Source organism: Gopherus evgoodei, chromosome 9 (genome assembly GCF_007399415.2).
Source record: "Gopherus evgoodei ecotype Sinaloan lineage chromosome 9, rGopEvg1_v1.p, whole genome shotgun sequence".
NCBI classification, from domain to species: Eukaryota; Metazoa; Chordata; order Testudines; family Testudinidae; genus Gopherus; species Gopherus evgoodei.
Window position 1 is genome coordinate 104,935,458 of NC_044330.1, and position 25,797 is coordinate 104,961,254.

The 25,797-nt window shown below is 46.1% G+C and overlaps 1 protein-coding gene across 1 annotated transcript in view; it reads left to right on the forward strand.

Moving 5' to 3' along the window:
- The first annotated feature begins 2,719 nt into the window (after positions 1-2,719).
- The window catches only part of HS6ST2 (heparan sulfate 6-O-sulfotransferase 2), a 238,016-nt gene continuing 214,938 nt past the window's right edge, over positions 2,720-25,797 (forward strand). The window contains exon 1 of the mRNA XM_030576287.1: positions 2,720-3,255. Within this exon, the coding sequence (XP_030432147.1) occupies positions 2,747-3,255 (509 nt within the window). The 5' untranslated portion in view covers positions 2,720-2,746. The remainder of the gene's footprint in view (positions 3,256-25,797) is intronic.

A 25,797-nucleotide genomic window follows, 5' to 3' on the forward strand; every position in this document is an offset into this window, starting at 1 on the left:
GAAGCAGCAATTGGGGGGATGATTTTGGTGAAGCAGCTGGGGTATGCAGGACATGAGGGATAAGAGGCAGTATTTGTGGAGCAATGGGGATGGGAATGGCAGAGGGAGGAGGAGGGGAAGGGGCAGCTGATTCTCTGTGGTAGGGGGAAGAGATGGGAGTGAGGAGCCAAGAGAGTCTCTCCCAAGGAGATGTGGCTGAGGGCAAGAACATAAGAATGGCCGTACCGGGTCAGACCAAATGTTCATCTAGCCCAGTATCCGTCTACCGACAGTGGCCAATGCCAGAGGGAGTGAAGCTAACAGGCAATGATCAAGTGATCTCTCTCCTGCCATCCATCTCCATCCTCTGATGAACAGAGACTAGGGACACCATTCTTAACCCTTCCTGGCTAATAGCCATTTATGGACTTAGGCACCACGAATTTATCCAGTTCCCTTTTAAACATTGTTATAGTCCCAGCCTTCACAACCTGCTCAGGTAAGGAGTTCCACAAGTTGACTGCGCTGTGTGAAGAACGTCCTTTTATTTGTTTTAAACCTGCTACCTATTAATTACATTTGGTGACCCCTAGTTCTTGTATTATGGGAATAAGTAAATAACTTCTCCTTATCCACTTTCTCCACATCACTCATGATTTTATATACCTTTATCATATCCCCCCTTAGTAGGTAGGAGAAAGACGCTGACAGGTAGTTGGAGTCCTGGGTGTTTTTCCTGGGGATGTGAAGAGAGAAGAGGTAGTAGGAAGTGAGCATCTAAGCTGATGCTTGCACACACGTTGCAATGGAGGCCTATGCTTCACAGCCATGTCGGCGCATCTATTCTGCACTATGCAGACCCAAGTCAGAACTTCAGCATCTGTGGGTGCCGTTTCGTGGGAGGTGACCAGAAGTGAACCACACCCGTTGAGCCTATCCTCCCAGCAGCCAGAGCCAGCACGGATCTTGCTCTGGTGAAAGAACTTCTCTACCACATGCTCTCCGTCCTATTTTGGGACACAAGGTGAATCGTATCAGAGGGGTAGCCGTGTTAGTCTGGATCTGTAAAAGCAGCAAAAAGTCCTGTGGTACCTTATAGACTAACAGACGTATTGGAGCATGAGCTTTCGTGGGTGAATACCCACTTTGTCGGATGCAAGGTGAATCATGTGTGAGATGCTGGTGGGCATTTCAGGAGCAGTTTTTGAACTGCTGAAGGCATCTCTTGGAGGGGAATATTGACATGCCAGCTCTGGAGCAGGGCCACAAGCACGGGCTGATGAGATCACGTTGTCATGTGGACCTGGGATGACAGAAGTTTTGCATAAGGAACCATACATTCCTGGAGCTTTGAGATCAGATTGTCCCTGCCCTGCAATGCCACAACACCCACAGGAGGGAAGCCACATGGGTCCAGAAGCAGGTAGCTACACCCATCTGGAAGCTGGCTATCCCAGAACGCTACAGGTTAGTAGCTAACCAGTTTGGAGTTGGCAAATCAGTTACGGCAGAGGTTTGTGAGATGATCAGGACTGTGATGTACCCAAAGATGGCAAGCATTACAAATGCCCCTGAAATCACCGTTGGCTTTCCAAACTGTGCAGGAGCTATTGATGGGAGTTATATGCCGATAGGTTGCTCTCCATAAAGAGCATACGATTACATCAACAAAGTCCTTTGCCATGCAGGCCCTGGTTGAGCACAGGGACAGAGTCATGGACACTATGGTTGGATGCACTGGCAGGGTATTCTGGAGAGCAGGACTTTACATTCAGAGATAAGCTAGGACATTACTCCCAGTGAATGACATTGTTAGAGAGAGAGTCTCTGACCCCACTGCTGTTCTCTGGGACCCCACTTAGTCCTTGTCGCCCCGGCTTATGAAAGTGGAATCCGGTTGTGTTTCTCTGGCTGCCCAGCAGCATGCCTGCTTCAGACTAATTCCAGGGGGGAGGCTTGGACTTAACCCTGAATCAGAGCCCAGACTGAATGGGCCGTGTAGCCATTCCCTACCAGGGGTGAGAGCAGGGGACGATGAAAGCAGCAGGGGGTGGGAAGGGGGCAGCAGGGGCCTGCTAGGGGCTGAGCAGAGGAGTGTAGGGTGGAAAGGTGCTCTCAGGGACAGGGGCATGTTGCAGGTTGGGTCTGAGCCCCGCTGCCTCCCGCCCAGCTCCCTACGGCTGGGGGCCAGGGCTGCCCCCAGGGAGGAGGGCAAGTGGGGCAATTTGCCCCAAGCCCTGAAGAGGCCCCACAACACTACAGTATTCTACAGTACTGCACCTTTTATTTAGGGACTGAGCCCCTGAAATTGCTTTCCCAGGCCCCCTGACTCCTCTTGGCGGCCCGCTGCGGGCTGCCTGGCTAGACGGACCGGAGGAGGCAGGGCTGGCGGGGCTCCCCCCCTCCGTGCCCGGCCCTGGGCGGGGCAGCAGGCCGCCGGCTCGGCTCGGCGCGGCTCGGCCCCGGGGGCGGGGCTCGGAATCCGGAGCCGAGGCGGGGGCGGAGGCGGAGCCGGAGCCGCGGCGGGCGGGCGGGAGGGGACTGCGGGGTCAGGCCGGCGGGAGCCGGGAGCGGGTCCGGCTGCCCAGGCTCCGCGTCTCCCGGTGGCGGCGCAGGGACGGACGGAGGCAGGGTCCGGGCGCAGGGCGCCGCGCGGCTGAGGCTGCCGGGAGGGCGGGCGGATGGCGGCCGGGGCGGGGCGGCGGGCGCGGGGCGCCCCGGGGTGCTGCCGGCGCGGGCAGTGAGCGCCCCCCGCGCCCCGCTCGCCATGGAGGACCGCGCCAACAAGCTGCTGCTGGCCCTGCTGCTGCTCTGCCTCTTCGCCGTGCTCGTGCTGCAGTACGTGTGCCCGGGCAGCCAGTGCCAGCTGCTCCGGCTCCGCGCCCTCAGCCCCCCGCGGGCAGACCCCTACCGCGCCGAGGACGAGACCCCGGCCCGCTTCGTGCCCCGCTTCAACTTCTCCGCCCGCGACCTGCTGCGCCGCCTGGATTTCAACATCAAGGGCGACGACCTGATCGTCTTCCTGCACATCCAGAAGACGGGCGGCACCACCTTCGGCCGGCACCTGGTGCGCAACATCCAGCTGGAGCAGCCCTGCGAGTGCAGAGCCGGCCAGAAGAAATGCACCTGCCACCGGCCGGGCAAGCGCGAGACCTGGCTCTTCTCCCGCTTCTCCACCGGCTGGAGCTGTGGATTGCACGCCGACTGGACCGAGCTCACCAACTGCGTCCCGGCCGTGGTGGACAGCAAGCGAGAGGCCAAGCGCAGACCGTCCAGGTGAGCCCCAGCCTTGCACCTGGCCTGGCCTGCGCTCCCCTGCTCTCCCCCGAAAAACGGGCTGCCAGGCCTCCTGTGCTTCAGCACTGCCCCTTCCAGCACCTGGAGGATGCCAAGTCATTTCCCTCCGGACCGGAAAGGTCCAGGGACTGTGAGGCTCCAGCTCTGATTGTGTCCTGGGTTCACTCCCCTACCCCCCACCCCGCTATCAGAGTGTAGAGAGGGACCAGAGCTCCATCCCCCTAAAGGGATCCCAGCCTTTTCTCTCTCAGGCACCGTGCCCGTGGCTTGTCTACCGCAGTAGAGCAGCTCCTGAGCACAAAGAGGAGAGTGCTACTTGTCTCTGCTGTTTTAAATGCCATTATTATTGCAGCCTGACCCAAATTTCAGGGAGACCAGAAAAAGTGCTTCTGAGTCATCCGATTTTTTTTCAGCATAATTTGCTTCGTTTCTGCACAGTGTTTTGGGCAACCCTGGGAATAGCTTCCAGTTTAAGCCCAGGCCGTTGCAATGCTAAGCACTGTTGTTGGTATTAAAGATTTGTCATTGTTGCAGGGCGCTACAGTCAGGAATGGGCAGTCCTGTATTCTAGCTACAGTGAGATAACGCTCACTGGATTGCTTCGATGTGTTAATACGTCCAGCTAGCTAGTACCAAGTACACAGATCAGCTGTGACTAGGCAAGCACAGTCACAACCGAACACAGTAGGACAAAACGCCAGCCCTATAACTGCAGAGAGAGCTTGGGTGGGATAAAGCAGAGCCTTTAAGGTAGCGCGCCGCTAGACCCGTTTAAAACTGACTGGATGGGGGAATTCAGCAGCAAGTTTAGCTTGCTGTAAATTGCTGACTAGATTAAAACCTGCTGGATTACTGTGCTGTGAGATTAATGTTTTAAATGATACCCCCCAGGCAGATTTTGCTGTGGCACTTACAGAGATCTCCGCGAATACCTGATGGGAAGGCTGCGTTACTGATGCTGATCATTAGAATCTCATTGTTGTTAATGTACACATGGGTCCTGATTCCCTGAGCCCCTCTGCTCAGCATGTCTAAAATCAGTCTGATGATCTTATTGCTGCTGCCCTCTATTGCAGATCGACCTAGTGTACTGAGCTGCCTTCTTATAAAGGTGCCACTGCCTCTAATTAGACCATAAATAATACTATTTTCAGCATGTTTGTGAGCTGTAGCATTTTTATATGCCTTGAGTTCAGCATAAATAAACACTGTGCTATGCCAAGCAAGGCTGTTTTAATCACTGAATGTGTTACTTGCTATCTTTCAGGTTCTCCTTCTGCTCTAACTTTTGTTTATTTTGGATTTACGTTCACAATTTTGGTTACTTCTAACCCATTTTCTTCATCCATGTACCTTGTCCTGAAGTTGCAAACATGAGCTGTTGCAGTTTTGATATTTTAATAGGGTTATCTCCTTTTAAAGAGTTCAGGTGAATTATTCTCATTCTAAACAATGACAACCTGTTTCAGATCCTGTGAAAGATCTGTTGATTACATCACAGGTAGTCAGTTGTGACATATTAAAGACCTTGTACATTTGTAGCTTGGAACATGTCATTGTATGGCTTGGAATATGGTATAGTGTGTCAGAGCAGGCTGTGGATTCTTTTTCCTTTGCTATCTTGGCTTCTCATTGTTAAAGAGAATTAAAGTCTTATGTCACTATTAAACTAATGTCTGGTGCCCTTGCAATAGGGGATACAGTTGTATTTCACATTATCTGAACAGTCAAGTCTAAGCACAGATTCATGTGAAATAGAATGCAGTTTCTTTTTAGAATGTGTTTTATATAGGGTGACGCTACACTGCCATCTAGTAGAAAAATGTTTAGTGTGATTATCTTCCTGTATCCAAGGTGAGGCTTTTTTAAAGACTTCTAGCTGTTAGGATTCTTCTTCTTTGTTTTCCCTACTGCTTTTAAATTTCATTCAGTCTCATAACATTTAAGAATTACTTCCTCCGGCTCTACCATTGGGTTAGCTGCAGAGTGGTAGGATCTCGAACCTTCCAAGCCATCCGTTTATGGAATTTGTTTTACCTGGTTTGTAAATGTGTTGCTTCTTGGGGGGAAACATCAATGGAAATATACAGCAGGGGATCACTCCAGTTTTGTTGAATAGCTTCTAACTGAGATGGGCTCAGTCTGCAAAATTCTAATTGAGACATGGGATTTCTTGCCCTTGACTCACAGCTGCCCCCAAAGACAAAGGCTAGTCACATATTACAGGGTTTTGGTCCTGCCCTTTATGGAGCCAGGGCTCAGCTGCCAACTAATAATCTGGATCTGAGCCTGGATATTAATCCCTCCACCTGTCCATAAAGCGTAGGGTGGGTGTTTTTCATATGGGGTTTTGGTTGAGCTCACCTGTGTTTTTCCTGCTGAATTACTGAACACCCTCTAATTCAAAACAGAAACAAGAGCTAGCTTGTGAACGTGTATATGACCAGATCATTCAAAACAGAACAATGGATTCTCCATCCAGCAGAACTGTACAGTACATCAGCATCACCTGTGACTTTGGAGTAGTGATTGATCACAAGCCATTAGGCCACAGCTGAGTGGTGGGGAAGTGGGACAAAATCCCTCCAAAGCTCTGATGCTACTACAGTTAATAGAGGTCTGCTCTTTACAAAGCTTCTAAATGATATTGCTATATAATTTAAAAAAATCATTACCCCAGCCCTCTTAATAGCTACAGCTATTCTTTCAAATAATGTCTTGATAAGCATTAATTGGGCTGTAACTTCTAAAGGTTAAAATATAGGAACACAAGAGATCTTTTAAATAAACAATAGTCCCTTCAAGTCCTCCATTTTATTATCTTGTTTTGATTTATTTGGTGCTATTGCAATGACCAGCTGATGAGCGATTAGCTGACCTCTGAGCACCAACATCGGTCGTAAAGAAAAACTTGTTGGACAGAACAGCTCCATTCTGAATTTAAGTAGGTCTATTTTGAGAGGAGCTAGAGGAGTATTCGTAATGATAGGTGTGTGCTTTGCCCGATGCACTGCTGTAGTAATGGTGAATAATCTCAATGTAAACACATGGGCTAAACTGGAATCAGCAGTCCAGATCAGTGCTCAGATACATGGTATGTATATGTGACTAACAAGACTGATACACGCTTACAAAACTGAAATTCTCACTTTAATAGTATTGCACATGTGTACATCTGGTCTGAATTTGCCCAATGCATCTGGCTGTATTCTTATTTCCTAGAAATGCCTGGGAATGGGCACATGACTGCTCATTGTTTCAACTAATATTGTAGTCTGCATCTGTATTCAGTTACTCAGAAGAGGGTTCTGGGCTGAGAAACTGCTAAAAGTATGCTTGCTTCTCAGCTGGTTAGATTACTGACTTGATGTGTCGCTCTTTGGCAGTCATTTCCTTGTTCAAAAGTTGAATGTTTTGTTAAGATCCAAAATCCAAATGGGTGCTCTGTAATTATCTAAGACACAGCAGCAAATACTTAGCAACAAAGGTCTGATCCAGTTAGATCAGCTATAAGATGTCTGATTAGTTCCTGGAAGAATCCTAGTTAATTGGATCCCTAAGAAAGAAAGCAGTAAGTTCCAGGCAGGCCTATTAAAATGGCTGTAGTGTACCTGAGAACTTTCATTGGAATGAAATTGAAGAGCGCTTTAGAGCTTATGTGGATCATCTTGGAAATTATTTCCTTGATAATGGAATTAGTCCTGAAGGGGAAACAGAAGGCTGTATCTCTGCCTGGAGTCAGAAGAGGGGGAGAGAAACTGCAGAGCATTTAACAGACAGTATCACCACAGAAACGCAGCGTGAAACGGTTTGAGGGCACAAGCATTGCAGCTCTATGGCAGCAGTTCAGTGTCGTGCACAGGCCGTCTTCGGTCAAACCCTGCAACCGTAGTGTCGGCTGCCACTCTCCTCAAGGGCCACTTCCTCTGCTCGACCTCTGGGCCTGCGCCTGCCACTTTCAGTTGCCCTACTCTCACTTGTGGTGGAGTCTCTCAGCAGCACCTCCAGCCCTGCTTCGCTTCCCCACTGGAAACCCCTTTCTCCAGCTCCTGCTGGGCCCATCACCTGTGCCGCCCCAGCTCTTTGGCTTTGGTTCTACCTGATTGACCCTGCCCACTCTCAGCAGCAGCTGCATCTGAAATCCTTCCAAACCAGCACTCCGAGTCCTATGAGGTGCTTTTCCCTGACTAGCCCTCTGTCCGACTAGCGCTGCCTGTTTCTTGCCTTCTGCTCTATCCCTGCCTCCCAGCCACTATATCAAACCTTCTCCCGCTTGTACATTGCTACGGCTGCTCACCTCCCGGCCGGTTTCCTGCTCTCACCGAAGCCCCTTGCAGGCTTGTGGCAGGACAGCAGTATTCTAAAGTAGTTGCCCTGGCCAAACCTTTGTGTCTTACCACAGAAATGCTGCAGTGGGGAGAGAGGCACCATAAGGCTTTTTTAATACATTGGGGCTTCCCCCACCTCCCCATATAAACACAGCGCTGTGGGCTGACTGGAACTGGCAGGGGACGTCGGATTCCCAGCACACGGGTTACAAGCTGCCCTGGTTAAGTCAGATGGAAGTGGGAACGCCTTGCCCACCTCTGATGACTTGAAGGCACAGAGCAGGGATATGTTGGCCTGGCCTGTTTTTTGGAAAAAGCCGGCTTGGTCGTGGCACTGCAAGCCCTGAGCTAAGAGGCCATTTTCTGAAAGAGCGGTGGGGTGGCAGGTGGGAGGTTAGAATAAAGGAGGCAGGGAGTTACTTTGGGCTCCCAAGGTGCTGACTGGTGACAGCTGGTTCCATACCCAAAAACACTCGGCTTTGCCCTCCAGCTCAGTTTGGCTTCTTTCCTTTTCTCTCCACCCGCCTTTACACCCTGGTGTGTGTGTGTGTGTGTGTGTGTGTGTGTAGATGGATAGTGGGAGGGGGCAGGGGATGGCTTGTCTCTCATCTTGGGAGTTCTTTTTTTGGGTCCCAGCCATTTTCTGTATTCTCTGCTCCCTTGTGACCCTGGTGCTCTGCGCTCTCCCTGTACTCGGTTCCCTGTGCTCCCTCCCCTTCTTGACCTCCCTCCCTGTATTATCTGCTGCTTCTTCTTTCCCTGTCCCTATTGGTCCCTCTCTATCCCCTTGTCTCAGGAACCTTGCAGCTCCTGGAGCAGGATGAGGACTCTCCAGTAGTTTCCTATCCCCAGTTGGCCTCTGTGACTGGGACGCTGAGGACCCTTCTTTCCAAGCGTTCTTTCTCCCTCCCTCTCCCCCCAAGAACGTGCCCGCTGGAGGAGCTAGGGGCTGAAGCCTCTGTCTCTGACAGCTTCCCCCACAGACTTGCAGTGGCTGGGCTGCCTGGGGGAGGAACACGGGCTTCGCTCAGCCCCCGCCTGTTCCCGTGAGGTGGAAGTGCTGCTGAAGCAGGTGCAGCAGCGCTCAGGGGAAGCAGGGGCTGCCGTTCCCTTCCCCAGAGTTATATCTGGCTGGGACTGTAGGGGTGCAAGCGGAGTTTTCCGATGGAAGGGGCCCAGGGAGAGGATGCTGCTCTAGTAGGGCACCTGTCCTGTGGTGGTGAAGCTGATGGGGCTTAGCGTGCTCTGTGAGCCTGACTCTCAGAAGGTAGAGCCAGCTGCAGTCAAGTGTGCGGGGCTGCAGGCAGGGAAGGAAGCACTGAGATATGCCAAGCCTGGGCTCCTGGTGCTAGGGCAGAGTGCAGCCGGGAGAGCACAGGGGAAGTACCATGTAGCCCTGCAGGCCCCCAGTGCTCATGTTCCCCATGGAAAGCCGCAGCGTCTGGGCTGCAGCCCTCCCCCTGCTGCTTCTCACCCGGGACAGGAGACTGAGGGAAGCACCAGGACCCCTCACTCCCAGCCCAGAGCACTAGGACCCTGGCACTACCTTTCTTGGGGTGGGATGCCGGCACCCTAGCCCGTTGCCTCCCGTATAGGTGATGCTGCTGTCTTGGTCATGGTCGGGAGTGGAGTGGTGGCTGCGAGACTTCTCTCACAGCTGGCCAGGGATGGGGGGAGGCTGGGTTGGCCGGGCCCTCTCCTTGTGATTCAGATATCTAAGTTCATGAGTGGTGCCGTGTATTGTCAGGGGATGTCTGAGTCTCCTGGCATCCGTGGTGAAAGGGGAGAAATGTACCTTTTCCTGGTCACGACTGCCTGGCTGACTTGGGTCACTTGATTGATCAGGGAAGTCTCAAAGCCTTTGGCACAGAGAACCAAAGTAGGGGCCAAAGTAACTGTGCGTGAGAGAGACAGGCTGGAGATCCTTTTCAGCCATGGCTAATTATTATGGAAAGTATCTACCTAGCTTGTCTATGGTAATAAATCCAGTGGCACAGTTGTTAAAAACAAAGCGCTAGTGTTTTGACTGAATAATGTAACAGGGCATTTGAGCAGATCCAGAAACTGTTACTTGCAAAGTTAGTCGGTGCTGTTTGTGTGTGATGCATTGCTTCTGATATAGGCAGTATCACATACAATGCCAGATGGGAAGGAACTGAAAGACAAGTTGCGTTAGCTTCCAGAATCGCTAATAAAAAGGGGGAGTGAGAAGTAAGTTTGCCATATTTTACCTCAAATCGTGAACTTTTATATGGGAAGAAATTTTACACTGTTTATCAATTGGAATCTTCTTGAACTGTAATCCGGCTCCCCAGCTGTAGCAGGTGCTAGATTTCAGAAAGTCTCCGACGCTAGCACCTTACTACTACGACATTGGGTGGAAGCCGTCAGAGGTTCTGATGTTTTGGTTGCCTTTACAATCAACAAATCTTTTTTTTTTTTGGAGGGAGGGGGAGAAGCTCTTTCCATTGATGCATATGAAATTATATTAGAGACAGAAAAATCTTGTCTCAAAGTTCCAAGTGTATATTTTAAGATAGAAGCATGCTTGTTTTCAATAATGACTAGGTCAACCCATATGCTGTCTGGAAAGGCGTCTCTCTCTCTACCCTAAATTCTGTACATTTGGGGGTTTCTCTGTGGTGATGCCAGAGTCTTTGCAGCTTGGACAGCTGGCAGCCCCTGGAATGAAAGAGCCATGCCAGGATGAAGGTTGCCAGCAGAAGCTACATTTGTTAGCCAATCTTGGATCAAAATATAGAATTGGGTGATTGCATGCATGAGTATTTCTAACAGTCCTGTTATGTGCCTGCCACTATATCGTGTCATTCTTGGAGATGGGCTTGGAACCAATTGTACTGCAGAAAATTCATGTCAGTTTTGCATAGAAAGATGAATGCTCTTTAAAGGAGTCAATATGTACTGGAGAAAGCTGTAAAACAGAAACACCTCTAGCAAATCCACTGAGGTTTTGGGGGCCTTGTTTACTCACAAAAAGTCACATTTATCTTGTTATTTATATTTTGTTCATTGCCATGATAGCTGACCGCCTACAGGACTGTGTGGCCAACAGTATCACTGAATCAGTGGTAAGCTTTGATTCTCTTCCCCTGGGGGGATGGAAGGGTGCACAGTGTAAGCCCCTTCCCAGGAAGCTGTAGGAGAATTAGGGGGTCAGAGATGAGCCACTCGGTCCGAAACAGTGGTGGTGAGGCTGTGTGTTGGGACCTGGAGGTGGGGAATGGGTAGAAATGAAGGTGCCAAATGTATCAAATGCCTGACAGCAGAAATTATTACCAACGATGGTGCCTTTAAGCTGGGCTTACTGCTTTAAGCGGGGTGAGGGTTGGAGGTCACAGTCCTGGCAAAAAGTATTTCTAAAAATGGAGCAAGGTTGCGTAGGGTTCATGTTAGGCAGCGTCTTACCAAAGCTGCTGCTTCTAGTTTAGGATCGACCCTCCACACATATTTTTTTCAGACAGCTTTAGGCACTGCAGGGCCCAGGGAAAGAACCCTAGTAGGAGTCTGTGCACCTGGCTTACTAGCATGCCAAGGACTGTTTCTCTTGCAGGGGCATTGCTCTGGGGTCTGCTCACCATCGTGTCTTGTAACTCCCCCTGGCTAGTAAGGTTCGTCCTCTGGACAATAGGTGTCTGGTTACTGGATTGAATGTGATTTAGTAGTTGTCTTTCCTTTATATCTTATGTGATCTCTGGCTATAGAAACCAATAGGCAGAAAGGAGGAAGAATGGGGGAGACAGGGAAGAGGGAAGTGGCACACAGAAGGGAAACAAAAATGGAGAAGACAAGAACAAGGCGCACCTGTGTGGGGACACACAGCTTAAAGGTAAATGTATTTATTTGATACAGCATCTTTAAACCAGAAGGACTCCACAGTAATAGAGTTTTAATATATTGGATCACCCAGTCATTACTAAATGCAGCAGTTTCTGGGCTGGAATAGGTCAGCTGTTCTGTTAGCAATGATCAGCTGTTTCGAGGTGGAGAAACTAACAGTATGTTCTCCAGTTGGAATGACAAAGTAATTTTTAAGCAAGCAGATGTAGTGTCCTGCTGTAAATTGGAATGTGGCTAGATCATCAGGCATGACATGCCTGTTCTTGAGACAAGCACCATGGGAAACTCTCAAAAACCGACTTAATATTTATTTGCATTATAATTAATACAACAAAATATTCAAAGAGATGCCATGAAGATCTCACATACAAGAGGACCAGTTCAGTTATTGGGATCTCTTTGTGAGCAGGTGGGTTTTGGGTTGGCGTCTCGTTCTGATGGTAGCTGGGGCATTGGTGACGGGGGCAGCACGTCCGGGCCTTCGGCGGCAATTTGGCAGCGGGTCCCTCCTCAGTCCCTCTCAGAGGGAAGGACTGGCCGCCGAATTGCCGCCGAAGAAGCGGTGCGGTGGAGGCTTCCCTCTCCCCCTCTCCCCACCTCTTGGGGCGGCAAAAAAGCTGGAGCCGGCCCTGACTGGTGGGGTACTGAATGGCTAATTTTGCTTCCTGCAACATCTAGGGTTCCTTGGTGATCTCCATCCAACTACAGACCAGGCTTGACCTAGCTGAGCTTATGGGACCATGGGGCTGATACAGCATGTCATAACTAGCCTTCTGAGGGTGAAATTATTTCCGTAAACATAAACTCTCTGGTTGTTCATTGGTGTTAACTTAATCCCATTGTAGGGTTCTTAGAGCTAACCTCCCCGATCTTGATTACAAACTTTAACTCTAACTTTGTTTTGTAATTTCAGATTCTTGGACTGGTCTAATATCTGATATACTCTTGCCGGTTTTGCAAATTAAATGTGTACTTTTAAAAAGGGCTTCTTAAGGGCTTAAAAAAAAGTGCATATTGTTTCTGCTTCTCCTCAGAAGCAGAGTGGAAGCAGAGACGCTCCTTCACAATATCGTTGCACTAAAACACATTATTTTGTGTTTTAGATCCCATTCTGTGCTTTGCCAGGATTTTAAATATTAAAATACAGCTATAACTGATAGTTTAAAGAAGATCAAAATACATGCAGACTCTGCATCAAATCCATATTTAGAATTTGCCATCCTTCTGAACTTGGCAACCTCTGTTATGGGTTTATGAAATGTACTTTGAACTCAAGAGCAGCACTAAGAGATACATTTTTATGATAAAAGATGGGCAGTTTTAAATTTAGCAACTCAAGCCTCAATTCTGATGTATATTAACTGAAATTAATTTGTCCCTCATTTATGTAATCTGAATTGTTAAGAACCATATTCTCCACTGATGTAAATGTGGGGAAAAAGGACTTATTAGTAGATTTGATTGCTTTTTAAATTTGACGAGCAGAGATGCACTGGGATACCTAAGAGAATTGGCCTGTTTCTTGTGAACAGTTCAATGCCTAATGAATCACTTCAATGTACTTTTCTGAAGGAAAGCAGAGCAATTTAGATGTGCAGGGCATTGATTTACATCAAATGGATTAGGCCTCTGTGTGCAATCCCCTGCATTAATTTACTTTCTCCAGCAACTGTAATAATAAAGACAGTACTTCAGTACAGAATCAGCTCAAATTAACTCGTATAGATCATTGCAGCTGTACGCAAAAGTGGAATAATAACCTGCAGCAGGAAATCGAATTGAGGAATGGAACTTTCTGAAATTACTCGGCTTTATAATGGTAGAACAGGGCTACCTTGAGCCAGGTTAAAAAGGCCACTGAATACTACCAAAGAACTTGTCTTTGGAGTCCTGTTTTCAGTAAAATGCTACGTTGAAGAACAGAAACTTTCTTCTAGCACTGCGGATGCAACTAAATTGGTTTTACTTGTATAATACAGTGCAATTAAATATACAGTTGTCTTATGATTTGTGTTGTATTCCTTTAAGTATCCTACATCTTGTCTGGGGTTGTATTTGGGCTTTGGTTGCATTTGAAGGGTTTTTTTTGTAGTGTTTACTTTTTAAATGATTTTTCTAGGTATTGTCAAAGAATTTCATTGAATGAGATGAGATTGTTTAAGAAAAAGAAATCAAAATATCTGAGATTTTGACCTTTTATAGTAAAATTGTTATAATCTGGTTTAACTTCTCTGAAGGTTATTGGTGCTGCTGGAATCTTTCTTAAAATGAGTAATAGAACAAAAATCTGCTGCTAAAGTCAGTGTGAGAACACCCTTTCAGCTGCAGAAACATTCTGATTAAAGTCTCAATTGCATTTCTTTATTTCTGTAATGTCCGATCTGTCATGCAGTTACTGCACTCTGTGGCTGGAATCCTTTCTGACACTGCCTGGAAGACACAATTCAGAAATCTGTCTAGTTTCTTATCAAACCACTTAACTACAAAAATGTTGTTGTCTTTGCTTTGTTTAGTTAAATAGAGATCACTGGTAGTCCGTGAAGCTATTTTGCCTTGCTTGGAATTATTCTTGTACGTTGTTTTTTAATACTTGAAGGATAAAAAGCAAGATCATAAAATTGCCATAAGAATTGACATTTGAGGAAATGGAGTCAGATATAAGACTCCCGTATCTGTGTGAGACCAAAAAAAACCAACCCTGTCTTAGGACTCTGCCTTAAGCCACTGTGGGCCTGTTTCCATTCTAAGCCAAGTGTATGGGGGTGAAATTCCCATGGGATTCCTGCCTGACTAAGGATTTGACTCTGTAATTATAAAATGTGAGTTTGAGTTGCCTGTCCATGGAAGCCAAGAATACACATGATTTCAAAGACACCTAGACTTATTTCTATTGGATATTGGGATTTCAGGGTATGGTAAAGATAAAGCAATAGGAGAGGTGTGCTAGGCTGAATGCGTCGTCTTTGTCACGTAAGAAGTGAGCTGTTTGTTGTTCTGATCTCTCCGCTGGAGCAGACTCTTTAGGGAGCAGGCAGTGCGTGCTGATTATTTTTTAGATTGATTTGCTGATGCTGGCAATTGTACAGTGTGTTCAGAGAGTAATAGGGTAGCACCAAATTATTCAGGCATTATTGAAATGAATCATATTTGTGATGAGTAATATGGAGCAGACTCTGGTATTTATGAATGATTAACCTAGTAAAGTTCTGTTTAAGTAGACATGAAGAAATGATTTAATTTCCACTATGAACACTCTATAAAATTAATGAAAGATAATTGCACTCACTGATGTGAGTCTGTGAAGCCAAAGCAATATTTTTTTGTATGTAAGTTTATAGCGCTGGAGCAAACATCATATACATAATTCCTTCTGCATGTCTTTCCCAATAAACCCCCCTATGTTGAACACTTAATATTTTTGGTTTGCTGTTTTTGAAGTGCTTAGAAGATCGTTGGTAAACCTTAACTAAAAATGTTGCAGTTTTCTTGGGTGCGCGCGCTCTCTCTCTCCATATATCTCTGGACAGTATATAATATATATTATGAAACAGTACTGCTTGAGTTAATGCCAGTTAGAAAACGTCGAATGTTTTTTCTAATTTGACTCTTCATAGAATTTATGCTTTAAAGATGGAATTCATTTAAAATATCTGTTTTGCATGTATACAGCTTTGAGTGAAATCTCCATTTATTCCAAAGTGCCTTGAAAAATCATTAGCAAGGTGCTTAGAGACCAGTACGTCATAAGACTCATTAAGATGAGACCAAATCATACTTTTTTTTATTTCCAGCAGCTCTTCCTACTTTTGATGTGATATGAACTAAATATATGCAGCTATCAGAAAGATAATATTGCAGCATTAAATGGTCTTGCTCATCTCAATAAAAGTGCTATATAAGAGATGTCTTTCATGAGATCTTGGTAGCAATGCTCTTAATTTCCCATAATCAAAAGGATTGTTAGGTTCTGATGCTCTTGGAAGTCTGAGTAGCCTGAAGAACAGCCCTTCATTTCTTCCGTTTGGTAAGAGGTGAATAAAATATTGTCAGGCTTCCCATTGAGATTAAACAGCTACTGTTCTCCTCTTTTAAGACACAGTGGATACAACACTATTTGTTGAATGAGAATCTGTGGTCTAAATATGCAAAGATTGGAGGTGAAATACTGTAGCATTGTTTTATCTTCCTAGACTGTCCCTTGCATTAGGGACAAAGATTATTGGCATCAGATGCTACTGAAAAAAGTGTTTTTTCTGATCAGAGCCAGAGAATTTAGAAATCTGTTTTTTACATCACCTCTTTTGTTGTGAAATTGAACATGAAAACATCATTTTGGCAACAGTCTGAGGGAAGTTAACTCTGTAGAAAACCTGAACTTCAGGGTTTTTTAAATGCTGCAGCTGAAGCTGAGTTTTGGATGGGGAAGCTTAATGTGTGCATTCTTGATACCTTCCTTTTTGGTCATCTATTTGCAAAGACTTCTGGGAAAAGCTATTCCCTGAAGTAATCTTGGCTCCTTCCGGGGCTGATCGCTTCATGTGGTGTGAACAAATATGTTGTTTAGAATGCGGTTTGTACTTCATTGGAAATCAGTGGGAAATAACTTTCCACCTTTCCCTGGCAATAGTACACAAGGGCAACTGTTCACTTGTCGTGGGCTTAATTGCTAGAGAGGGCACTAAGTAACTAAGGTCCTGATTCTGCGCCATCGACTTTGGGGTGCTGAGCAGGTAGGTCACAGTAGAACCTAAGCGTTCGTTTCTTTCCTTACATGACATCACAGGCTGTATGGGAAGGGAATGGTTTTGTGGTTTGTACACTTCCAGGAAAGCTGTGTGTTCCCCTGCCCTGGTGCTGGGTTGGTCTGTATAGCGTATGAGAACGAGCGGTTTGTCCGCGCTGTAGCTGGGAACGTGCTCTGCAGCACAGGTAGACGACCTGCTAATTCTGCTTGAGCTAGCGTGTTAAAAATAATGGTGTAGCCAGGGCCAGCTTGGGCCAGGGGTCCAGGCAGGTTTGTCAGGTGGCTAGTCCGAGCTGTGGCTTATGTTACCCCCGGCTACACTACGATTTTAGCATGCTAGCTCAAACAGAGCTGGTGTGAACCTGTGTACTTGAGCTGGGAAGACACACCCAGTGAAAGTACCTACACACAGGTGTGAAGCTTAGCAGTACATATTTGTCCCACAGTGGCTGAGTGAGATGCAAAAAAACTTAACGTTATTTAATGGTGAAATGATTTAGCTAGAAACACTTTCAGCTTTAACACACGAAAATAAATCATTGTGAACTCAGGAAGCTATATCCTGCTGTTCCTTTAACTAGTGGTTCTTGAGTTGAAAACTACGGCTGATTCTTCAGCTTTGTTCGACGTGCCACAGACATCTAAACTTAAGTTGTTTCAGCGTATCTGTTAAACCGGTGAAATGCAGCATGTGGTGTTTAATGCTATGTGGTACAAAGGTAGTTTTGACTAGGAATTAGGCTATTAGCGTTTCCACAAATGACTCTGTGATGTAACTAAAGAGACTGTTTCTTTTCAGATTGTTCAAGGACAACTGAGTTAAGGTACAGCTGTTCTGCTTTTCACGCGGGAACGCTGGTATCTCTCCCTCTGGTTCTGCACTGTGTAGGGCAGACGGGGTGGGCTACTGGGTATGGCACTGTATAGGGAGTGGGCTCTTCCACTAACCTGTTATGTGACCTTGAGTAAGTCTGTGTCATCTCACGACAATCGGCTGACTGGTCCATTCAGATTGTTGTCTGTGGTCCATTTACTTTGTGAACTGTTTGGGACGGGAAAGATCTCTTTTTGTGTTTGTTTTTCACGGTGCCTTGCACAATGAGAAGCAGATCTCTGTGGAGCCTGGAGATGCTACTGCAATAAATAGTAACTCTACTGCGGACTCAGTACGTGTTTGCGTATAAATGGTTTTAGGTAAACTTTTGTAAGGATTTAGTTTAAAAGCAGGTTTAGTAGTAAAAGCTTTTTTCTTCCTGAACAGTACTCTGCATTGGCTGAGAGGTGCAGAGCTGGCATGTGATATGTTGTATTTGCGGGTGTCCCAATATACTCTACCAGTATTTAGAGTGAGCATTTTATGCTGACAGGTTTTATAGCAGAGATAACTGAGAATAAAAAAGAGTCCAGTAAGAAATAACATCTCTTATGAGATCTTTTTTGCTTCACAGCCACTTATATTGGGGAAATAACACAATGTGTTTCCACCTTTCAGGAATTATAAAATACCAAATGCAGTGGATGTTGTAAATGACTTCCTTAGGCATGAGAAGCCAATGAAAAAACATACATGAGTACTAGAACCTGCTCACGCTTCTAACAGAAAGTCTGTTGGTCTGCTCAGATCATAGCAAAGAGACTTCAGGTGTCTGGTGACACCCAGATGTCACGTCCACAAAACGCAAAACTGAGATGGCTGCCCAGTGCATTTACCACTTGCTATATCTGTTGAGTGAGTGATTTAGAGCCACATCTGTTCAAAGTGGAGAGGATCACGCTGTGAAAAGGCACCTAGCAGAACAGAGGTAACTAGCTTCTGCCAGAAATTTCTCCTGGACTAATAAGACCTAGCTGTGTTATGGTGCTTTTCACACAGAGATCTCAAAGTGCTTTACAAACGCAGTTGGTATCATTATCCACATTTCACAGATGGGGAAACTGAGGCACAGAGGGACGGGACGTGGCTAATGTCACTCAACTCTGGCACTGACTTGCTGGGAACTGAAACCAGGTCTCCTGTGTTCCTGTCCCCTGGTTTGTCCACTAGACTGTACCGCCTCCCATTCCAATGACAATTGAATTCTCAGGCTCGTCTTGTGTCTCTCTTAGTGATTGAAAAGATGAATCTGTAATATATGTGAGGGCTGCTGTTTAAAACATGCTGATTCTGGAACAAGTACATTAGCTGTTAAAAATGACTGCTTAACCTCTGAGTGCATCTCACTTGCTTTCCTGTGTTCTAGTGCAGCCTCCAATACTAGAAATGCCTTTTTTAAAGAGGGAGAAAGAGGATGGTGGAAGAAAACCTGTGTCCATCAAACAAAAGAAAGGGGCAGCTCTGGTTGCTTTTTTTTTTTTTTCTTTTCCTTCAGAGGTTTGCTTACCATGAAATTTTAATGGTCTTGCACAACGTTTTGTGTTAATAGATTTTTAGAGGTATTACCAGAAGTTCTGCATAGGATTATTAGCATTCCAAGTAATGCATACATGCTTGTAGCTTCCAGCCTGAGTTAGATTTATAGGGTAGCAGTGAAGTTCAGCTAGTGTGCAATTCCTGCTAGATTTAAGAGATTGTAGTTTGCTGGTGGTCATGTAGGTCAGCTGAAGAACAGAGCTTTAGCCAGTGATGAATTTTAACTGGGGAATATAGTTTTGCAGAGAGTCTTGTCATCTACTGTTTTGTGAGATATTCAATCTGCTGCTATGTGGAAGAAGAAATTACATTTTTGCAAAAATCAAGCCACCAGAAAATGTTTTCTGGAGACCCATAAACATTGTCTAATGATTGGGTTATTGTGCTTTTTGTTGCATGCTGGGACAAAAGTATATGAGTAACCATCTGTCTACAAGCCTGGCTAAGCGTGTGGTACCTGTGTTTTGGTACAGATACAACTTTTAAAAGCCGGCTTATCTGTTTGGACAGCTTATTTGTATGAACACTGAACTGGGCGCCTGACTGACTGCTAGCAAGATGATTGTCATTCAGGTGTAAGCATCCCCCCTGGATCTCTGAGCTCTGATTGTGGCAGTGCTGCGTATGGGATGGACATCAGGGTAATGGAAGAAATAAGTAGCAAGCTTGCCTTGTCAAACCAACACTTGCCGCTTAAACATTGTTCAGCCCTGGAACGCAGCACGCTGTGGCTTCAATGGACTTTGCACACTGTCACACCAAGTAGATGTAGCTGACGTTACAATGGAGAATGAAGAACTCCGAGGAAGAAGAGGTGAAGAGGAATATATTTGAGGGTACTGTCTGAAGCCAGGATAGCATTTTAAAACACTCCATCAGATGGATTCATGTCAGTTTGCTCAGCAGCTATTGAGCTGTAGTTATCTGAGGTTGGATTCTGTGCCTGTCTACACCCACGCCAGTCAATAGCATGACAAGGGCATAATAAAGGGTGTGGTTTGGTATATTGTTTTCAAGACTATTTAAAGCTCCTCTTTTCTAAAGCTCTTTCCTTATGCTGAAAGCCTGGCCTGTATGTGTGCATGTGACGGGCTCACACCTTGCCACACCTGTATCATCAGGAGCATTTATTTGGGAAAGCTTGTCTTTCTTTGAAATCAAGTTAGGATTGTATTTAAACTGGGGAGTCAACTTGATGGAAGAAGAACCCCCAAATCATTGGCTAGTTTCCATACCTGCTGCAGGGCTGAGAGAAACTTTGTTCTCACTGGTTCTCAGTCATATCTACTAAGGGTCCGATTCTCCAGCTCTGATGGACGTTGCCTCTCCTGGTGGTGACGATACTGACTCTTCCAAGAGGGGATGAGCTTGGGGCTTATTTTGGATTTTGGACTGAATGTGAAATGCCAGGTTTCATGTCTCTGGCATGCTGCCGGGAGAGAGCTTACCTCTCGATACGTCTGCTGGGAGAAAATGTGGCACTTTTTTAGTGTGGTTCCTTCAGTAGCTTTTCTGATAAATACACACAAAAATCAGTCTTTCCCTATTTCAACCCCCCCTCCAATATTGCAATGAAATGCAGCTAGCAATTTGAGTTTACGGTTGGTGTAGAATGGGCACCGTCGCCTCCCGAACACCCCCTTCGAGTTGGGTGTGGTTCTGCGGTGGCCTGCCTCAGTTTCCCTCTCAGGGAAGTACCAGTGGAGCCCAGTCACGGAGAAGCCAAACGCCCCATTTCACAGCCGTAGATCTTTAGTAAAGCTTCCTGAAAAGAGCATGCGTACAATGGATTTAAATGCTCTTTCTTCAGAATCCAGCCAAAACTTAAATGCCCCACTACACAAATCCTGTCCGCTCCAGCAGCTCCCTCGGCTGTGAGGCCTTACTCAAGCTTCTGGGCTGTCTGGAAAGCTCTGCAGGCTTTTTTATGCTTGTTCTGGGTCTCTCCTAGGCCTCCCTGCCTGGAGAGCTTTTGCCTAGTTCGAGCTCCTCGGGAGCTCCCTTCTTCCAGAGCTTCCTTTCTCCTCAGGAGCTTTCTAATTAAGCCCCATTACCCCCAGCTGGGGTCAGTTATTAGCCCTTATGTTGCCAGCTCACAGTGAGGCTGAGGGACAGCTGCTAAGTCATGGGCAAGGATGAGACCAGCTTGCCACAAAGGGCCACTGTGCATGAGGTTACACCAAAACTGGTAGCGATGGGATTGCATTACGACACCCCAGACAGCTTCCTGAGCACGCATTGAGAGAGCTGTGCCCTAGTCCAATGGGAAGACACTGCAGGGGAATAGTATTGGGGTAGCCGTGTTAGTCTGTATCCACAAAACAAAAAGGAATCCGGTGGCGTCTTAAAGACTGCTGGATTTATTTGGGCATAAGCTTTCGTGGGTAAAAAAACCTTACTTCTTCAGACGCATTTTTACCCACAAAAGCTTATGCCCAGATAAATCTGTTAGTCTTTAAGGGGACACTGGACTCCTTATTGTTTTTGCAGGGGACTAGACCTCTCTTCTGTCAGAAGATGTTGCCCCTAACTGAAGTGCATTGTAGCTGAAGTGTCGTGCTCCTTTCGTGGGGACACATTCGCATGATGGTTTTGCAGCTTGTCGCTTCAAATACGGACAGATCTGTTTGAAATCCTCAGTGTTGGTCACAGTGGAAGTGTCTGTCTCCGTTTTGTTTGACCTGTGCTGTGAGAGTGTCATAAACAGATAGCGAAGGGTTAATGTCTCTTTCACCTGAAGCACCTGACCAGAGGACCAATCAGGAAACCGGATTTTTTCAACTCTGGGTGGAGGGAAGTTTGTGTCTGAGTCTTTGTTTTCTGTCTGCCTGCTTTCTCGAGCTTTGGAGAAGTATTTCTGCTTTCTAATCTTCTGTTTCCAAGTTGTGAGTACCAAAGAGTTTGTTTCTTTTGTATTTACATGAATATAGTGCTGGAGTGCTTTGATTTGTATTCTTTTTGAATAAGGCTGTTTATTCAATATTCTTTTAAGCAATTGACCCTGTATTTGTCACCTTAATGCTGAGAGACTATTTGTATGTATTTTTCTTTCTTTCTTATATAAAGCTTTCTTTTAAGACCTGTTGAAGTTTTCTTTACTGGGAAACTTCAGGGAAGTTGAGTCTGTACTCACCAGGGAATTGGTGGGAGGAAGGAGTCAGAGGGAGATCTGTGTGTGTTGGATTTGTTCGCCTGACTTTGCATACCCTCTGGGTTGGGGAGGGGGGGAAGGGAGATTGACTCGGTGATTCTGGTTTCCAGGACTGGGAACGGAGAGGGGGAGTCACTCTGTTTGGATTCGCAGAGCTTGTGTCTGTGTATCTCTCCAGGAGCACCTGGAGGGGGGAAGGGGAAAAGGATTATTTCCCTTTGTTGTGAGACTCAAGGGATTTGGGTCTTGGGGTCCCCAGGGAAGGTTTTCCAGGGGGACCAGAGTGCCCCAAAACATTCTAATTTTTTGGGTGGTGGCAGCAGTACCAACTCCAAGCTGGTAACTAAGCTTGGAGGTTTTCATGCTAACCCCCATATTTTGGACGCTAAGGTCCAAATCTGGGACTAAAGTTATGACAGAGAGGGATTTGATCCGGTGATGGGGGAGCTCTTTCAAATTTACTTCTTCCTTTGGCAAACTGTGCAACATTCCCAGGATAACGAGCTGCTTCCATGTACCCCACATTCCACCAGTTCCATACACCTCCTCTTTCTCTATTCCTGTACCCCAGATCATCAGTCTTTTCAACCCCACTCTTGGCTCATACTCTCTTGACCCACCGTAATGTCCCCTGTTTCTTGCAGCTGCAGCATGGCTCGCAGGCAAGAAGACTGTGGAAAAGGGCTTGAAACTCACTTAAAAGCTGAGATTCTCCTTCATAGGGCCAACAAGCTGCCTCTGTTTAAAAAGCAGCTTCCACAAACCCAGTGTGCATGTGTGATCTCCACTCCCTTGGCCAGCATACACCGGGGACATCCAGAGCTAACAGCTTGAGCTGCTGGAGCTAAAAAGCGAAGCCGCTGTAGCTAGTGACTGGAACAGACTCCCGTCCTCTGTGGCTCGGTCACAGAGGGTCCTGTCTCACACTGTCTACAGGAGCTGTCCTTTCCCTTCTGCTCCTCGCTGATCTTGCACATCCCTGACCTTTGGGATCGGAACTTGGATTTGAATCCAAATCTTGTGTCAATGAAAGCATTTTCTGTGTGGCTGAGAAAAGCCAGGCTCAAAGGGAGATACAATTTCTAAGACTGAGGATTATAGAAGGATCTGGTTATTTGTAAAATATGTAAGCAGATTCTACTCTTCCACTGTACTAGCCCAGCAGCCTTGCTGGAAGATTTGATGCGATAGCCATCTGGTGAGCTTCTGTCTTTGAAACTGACTCCTCATCAGGGAGTGCTGATGTAGAGATGCTGAAAATTAAAGCATTAAATGTTAAAAATTAACTGACTGTACATTGGGAAACTCTTTGCAAAAGCATCCTATTTAGAAGCCCTTTCCCTGCTAGATTGGATGTAAATGACTCTGCTTTTTCCATCTTCCTTCTATTGTGATACTAAGGATATTTCCATGAAAATAGTATCTTTAACCTCAGTTTGCGCCTCCTCTTCCTAATCTACCATCTGAAGCCATAATCCCCTGGGATGGGTAAACTTCCTGCAAAAAGCCAGTTTGCTCAAGATTTGTGAAGGACGGGAAGTGAAAGGTTATTGAATAGATGTATTCCTATGTGATGTGCCATCATCAGAGGCTAGGTTAGGGTGACCTGACAGCAAGTGTGAAAAATCAGGATGGGGGTGGGGGTAATAGGAGCCTATATAAGAAAAAGACCCCAAAATTGGGACTGTCCCTATAAAATCAGGACATCTGGTCACCCTAGGCTAGGTCACACAGTTACACAGATGTAACTCTGGCCTCAAAAAGGGTCCTTTTTGCATGACATTGCAACTAACAATGCAAGCTGGAGTTGCATACAATTGAGGCTATTTGTTCATGTAGTGTGTATTATTTAAAGAAGTGGTGATAGTGTTGTGGTAAGTGATGCTAAAGATACAACGGAAATCTCAAGATAAATGAAGACATGGATGAAAAAATTGAAGGTCAAAGGTCTCTTTTAAGGCCTGTGTCCCAGCACATTTTACTCAGTGGGCAAAATAATGCATTGGTATCGTGTGTGATCTCTGGCATGATTATTGCTTAAAACAGACTCTTTATTTGATCAGGTGCTTTTTATTAGTGCCTTATTTGCTGTGGGTTGTGGTACATTAGGCATCCAAGAAGGGATGTCCCTCCAGATACAGGATGGGTGGAAACCATTGGTGACACAAGCATCCGCAGATGGCTCACCTAGTGAGGTTTGTACAAGATTGCTTATAATAAAATGGGCTAATTATTTTTGTTACAGTGGAGGACTGACTTAATTAACTATGGAGAGGAAAACTGTACGTCTGGGATTTTATTCAGAGTCAGCAGCTGCAGGCTTTGTGGCTGTAGGAATTGTCATCTTTTGTCATCTGAGTGTGATGAGGTTAGGATTGATAAGCAGTGAATAACCCTCTCAGTTGCCCAAGGCAGCAACCAGCTGTTCGTGACCCTGAAATCTGCTGTTTAAAGTTTGTATGCGTTGCTAAGTATTCTTATGGAAAAAGCTTTATTTAGCTTTTTGTAAGTAAACTCCACTTCCTCTTGAGTTTCCAAGGACATTGATAAACCCGTTGGAGAACTTAACTGCAGGTGTACTTGATGGTAGGGCAACCACTTTGCATTCTGTAGGCAATTTTTTTTTTAAGACTTCAGCTTACTTTCAGTGTAATCACAGTTTAAAATTTTCAAGAAAACGTCACGAATCGGCAACATCTATTGTAATCGCTGTGCTGCCTTTCGCACAATTTGTTTATAGCATTGCCTCTCTTCTTTTTCATTTTCCTTTTTAATTTTGTGAAAGGTTTTTGCATTTTGTTCCTTCTGAATGCTAACTTCCCTGTCTTTCTTTAGTGACACCATGCTCTTGAGAAGAGAGTTCAGGGTTGATTTTTAAAAGTCAGGAGGGATACTGGGCATGCTGTAGTCCAGCCTGATGACACTGATTTTTCTTCTCTTGTGTATTGACTGTACATCATCCAAAGGTTCAGTATTTTGAAATGAAGGATTTAAGAAAGGAAGGAGGTTAAATGACGGTTTAAAATGCTGCTTAGATCCACCCCCAATCCCCTTTGCCACATCTAAGGGCCAAATTCTGAACCCAGGCACAAAGGGAGCTTACAGAGTCCCCCTCACCCCTCTTTCCTCCCCTCGACACCACTTGCAGCTGGCGCATTATCCTCCATAAAGGTTAGTTCTGGCCCCTCCGGCACTTCCTGCTGTCTCTCCCCTGTGTGCAAGGGTCTTTTGGGGTGAAGGAAGATCCTGCACAGCATAACCCTGTGGCATGCTTGGGGTTCGTGCACCCACGTTGCCTTTACTTCCTCAGAAATGGGAGGTTAGCGTTTGCCTCAAAGTACAGCAGCTATTCACATCAGAAAGGAGCCGCCCGTCCCCTTTTCATACAGTGGCCTTCTGCTGATGGAGAAAGGATCCCGAGAACTCTGTTAGTGGGATATGGCCATGGTGGGGGGCAGTCTACTTCCTCTGCTTCCCGTGGCTACTTCACCCTTTTCAGGTGCTGTCATAACATTTCTTCCCGGATCTGGACCGTAGCGTCCAAAATATGGGTGTTAGCATGAAAACCTCCAAGCTTAGTTACCAGCTTGGACCTGGTAATTGCTGCCACCAGCTAGGAATTATACAGTGCCTAGCTCACTGTGGTCTCCCCAAAACCTTCCCTGGGGGACCCCCAGACTCAGATGCCTTGAGTCTTACAACAAAGGGAAATAGCCCCCTCCCCTTGTTTCCTTGTTACTTCCTCCCAGGCTCCCCTCCCTGGATGACCCTAGGAGATTCCCTGCTTCAAGTCCTTGAAACACAAATACTGAGAGATCAAATCTCCCTCTCCCCTCACCCAGAGGGTATGCAAAGTCAGGCTTAGTAAATCTAACACAAAGAGAGTTTCCCCCTGACTTCTTCCTCCCACCAATTCCCTGGTGAGCTGCAGACTCAATTCCCTGGAGTCCCCACTAAAGAAAAAACTCCAACAGGTCTTAAAAAAGAAAGCTTTATATAAAAAGAAAGAAAAAAGGACATAAAATGGTCT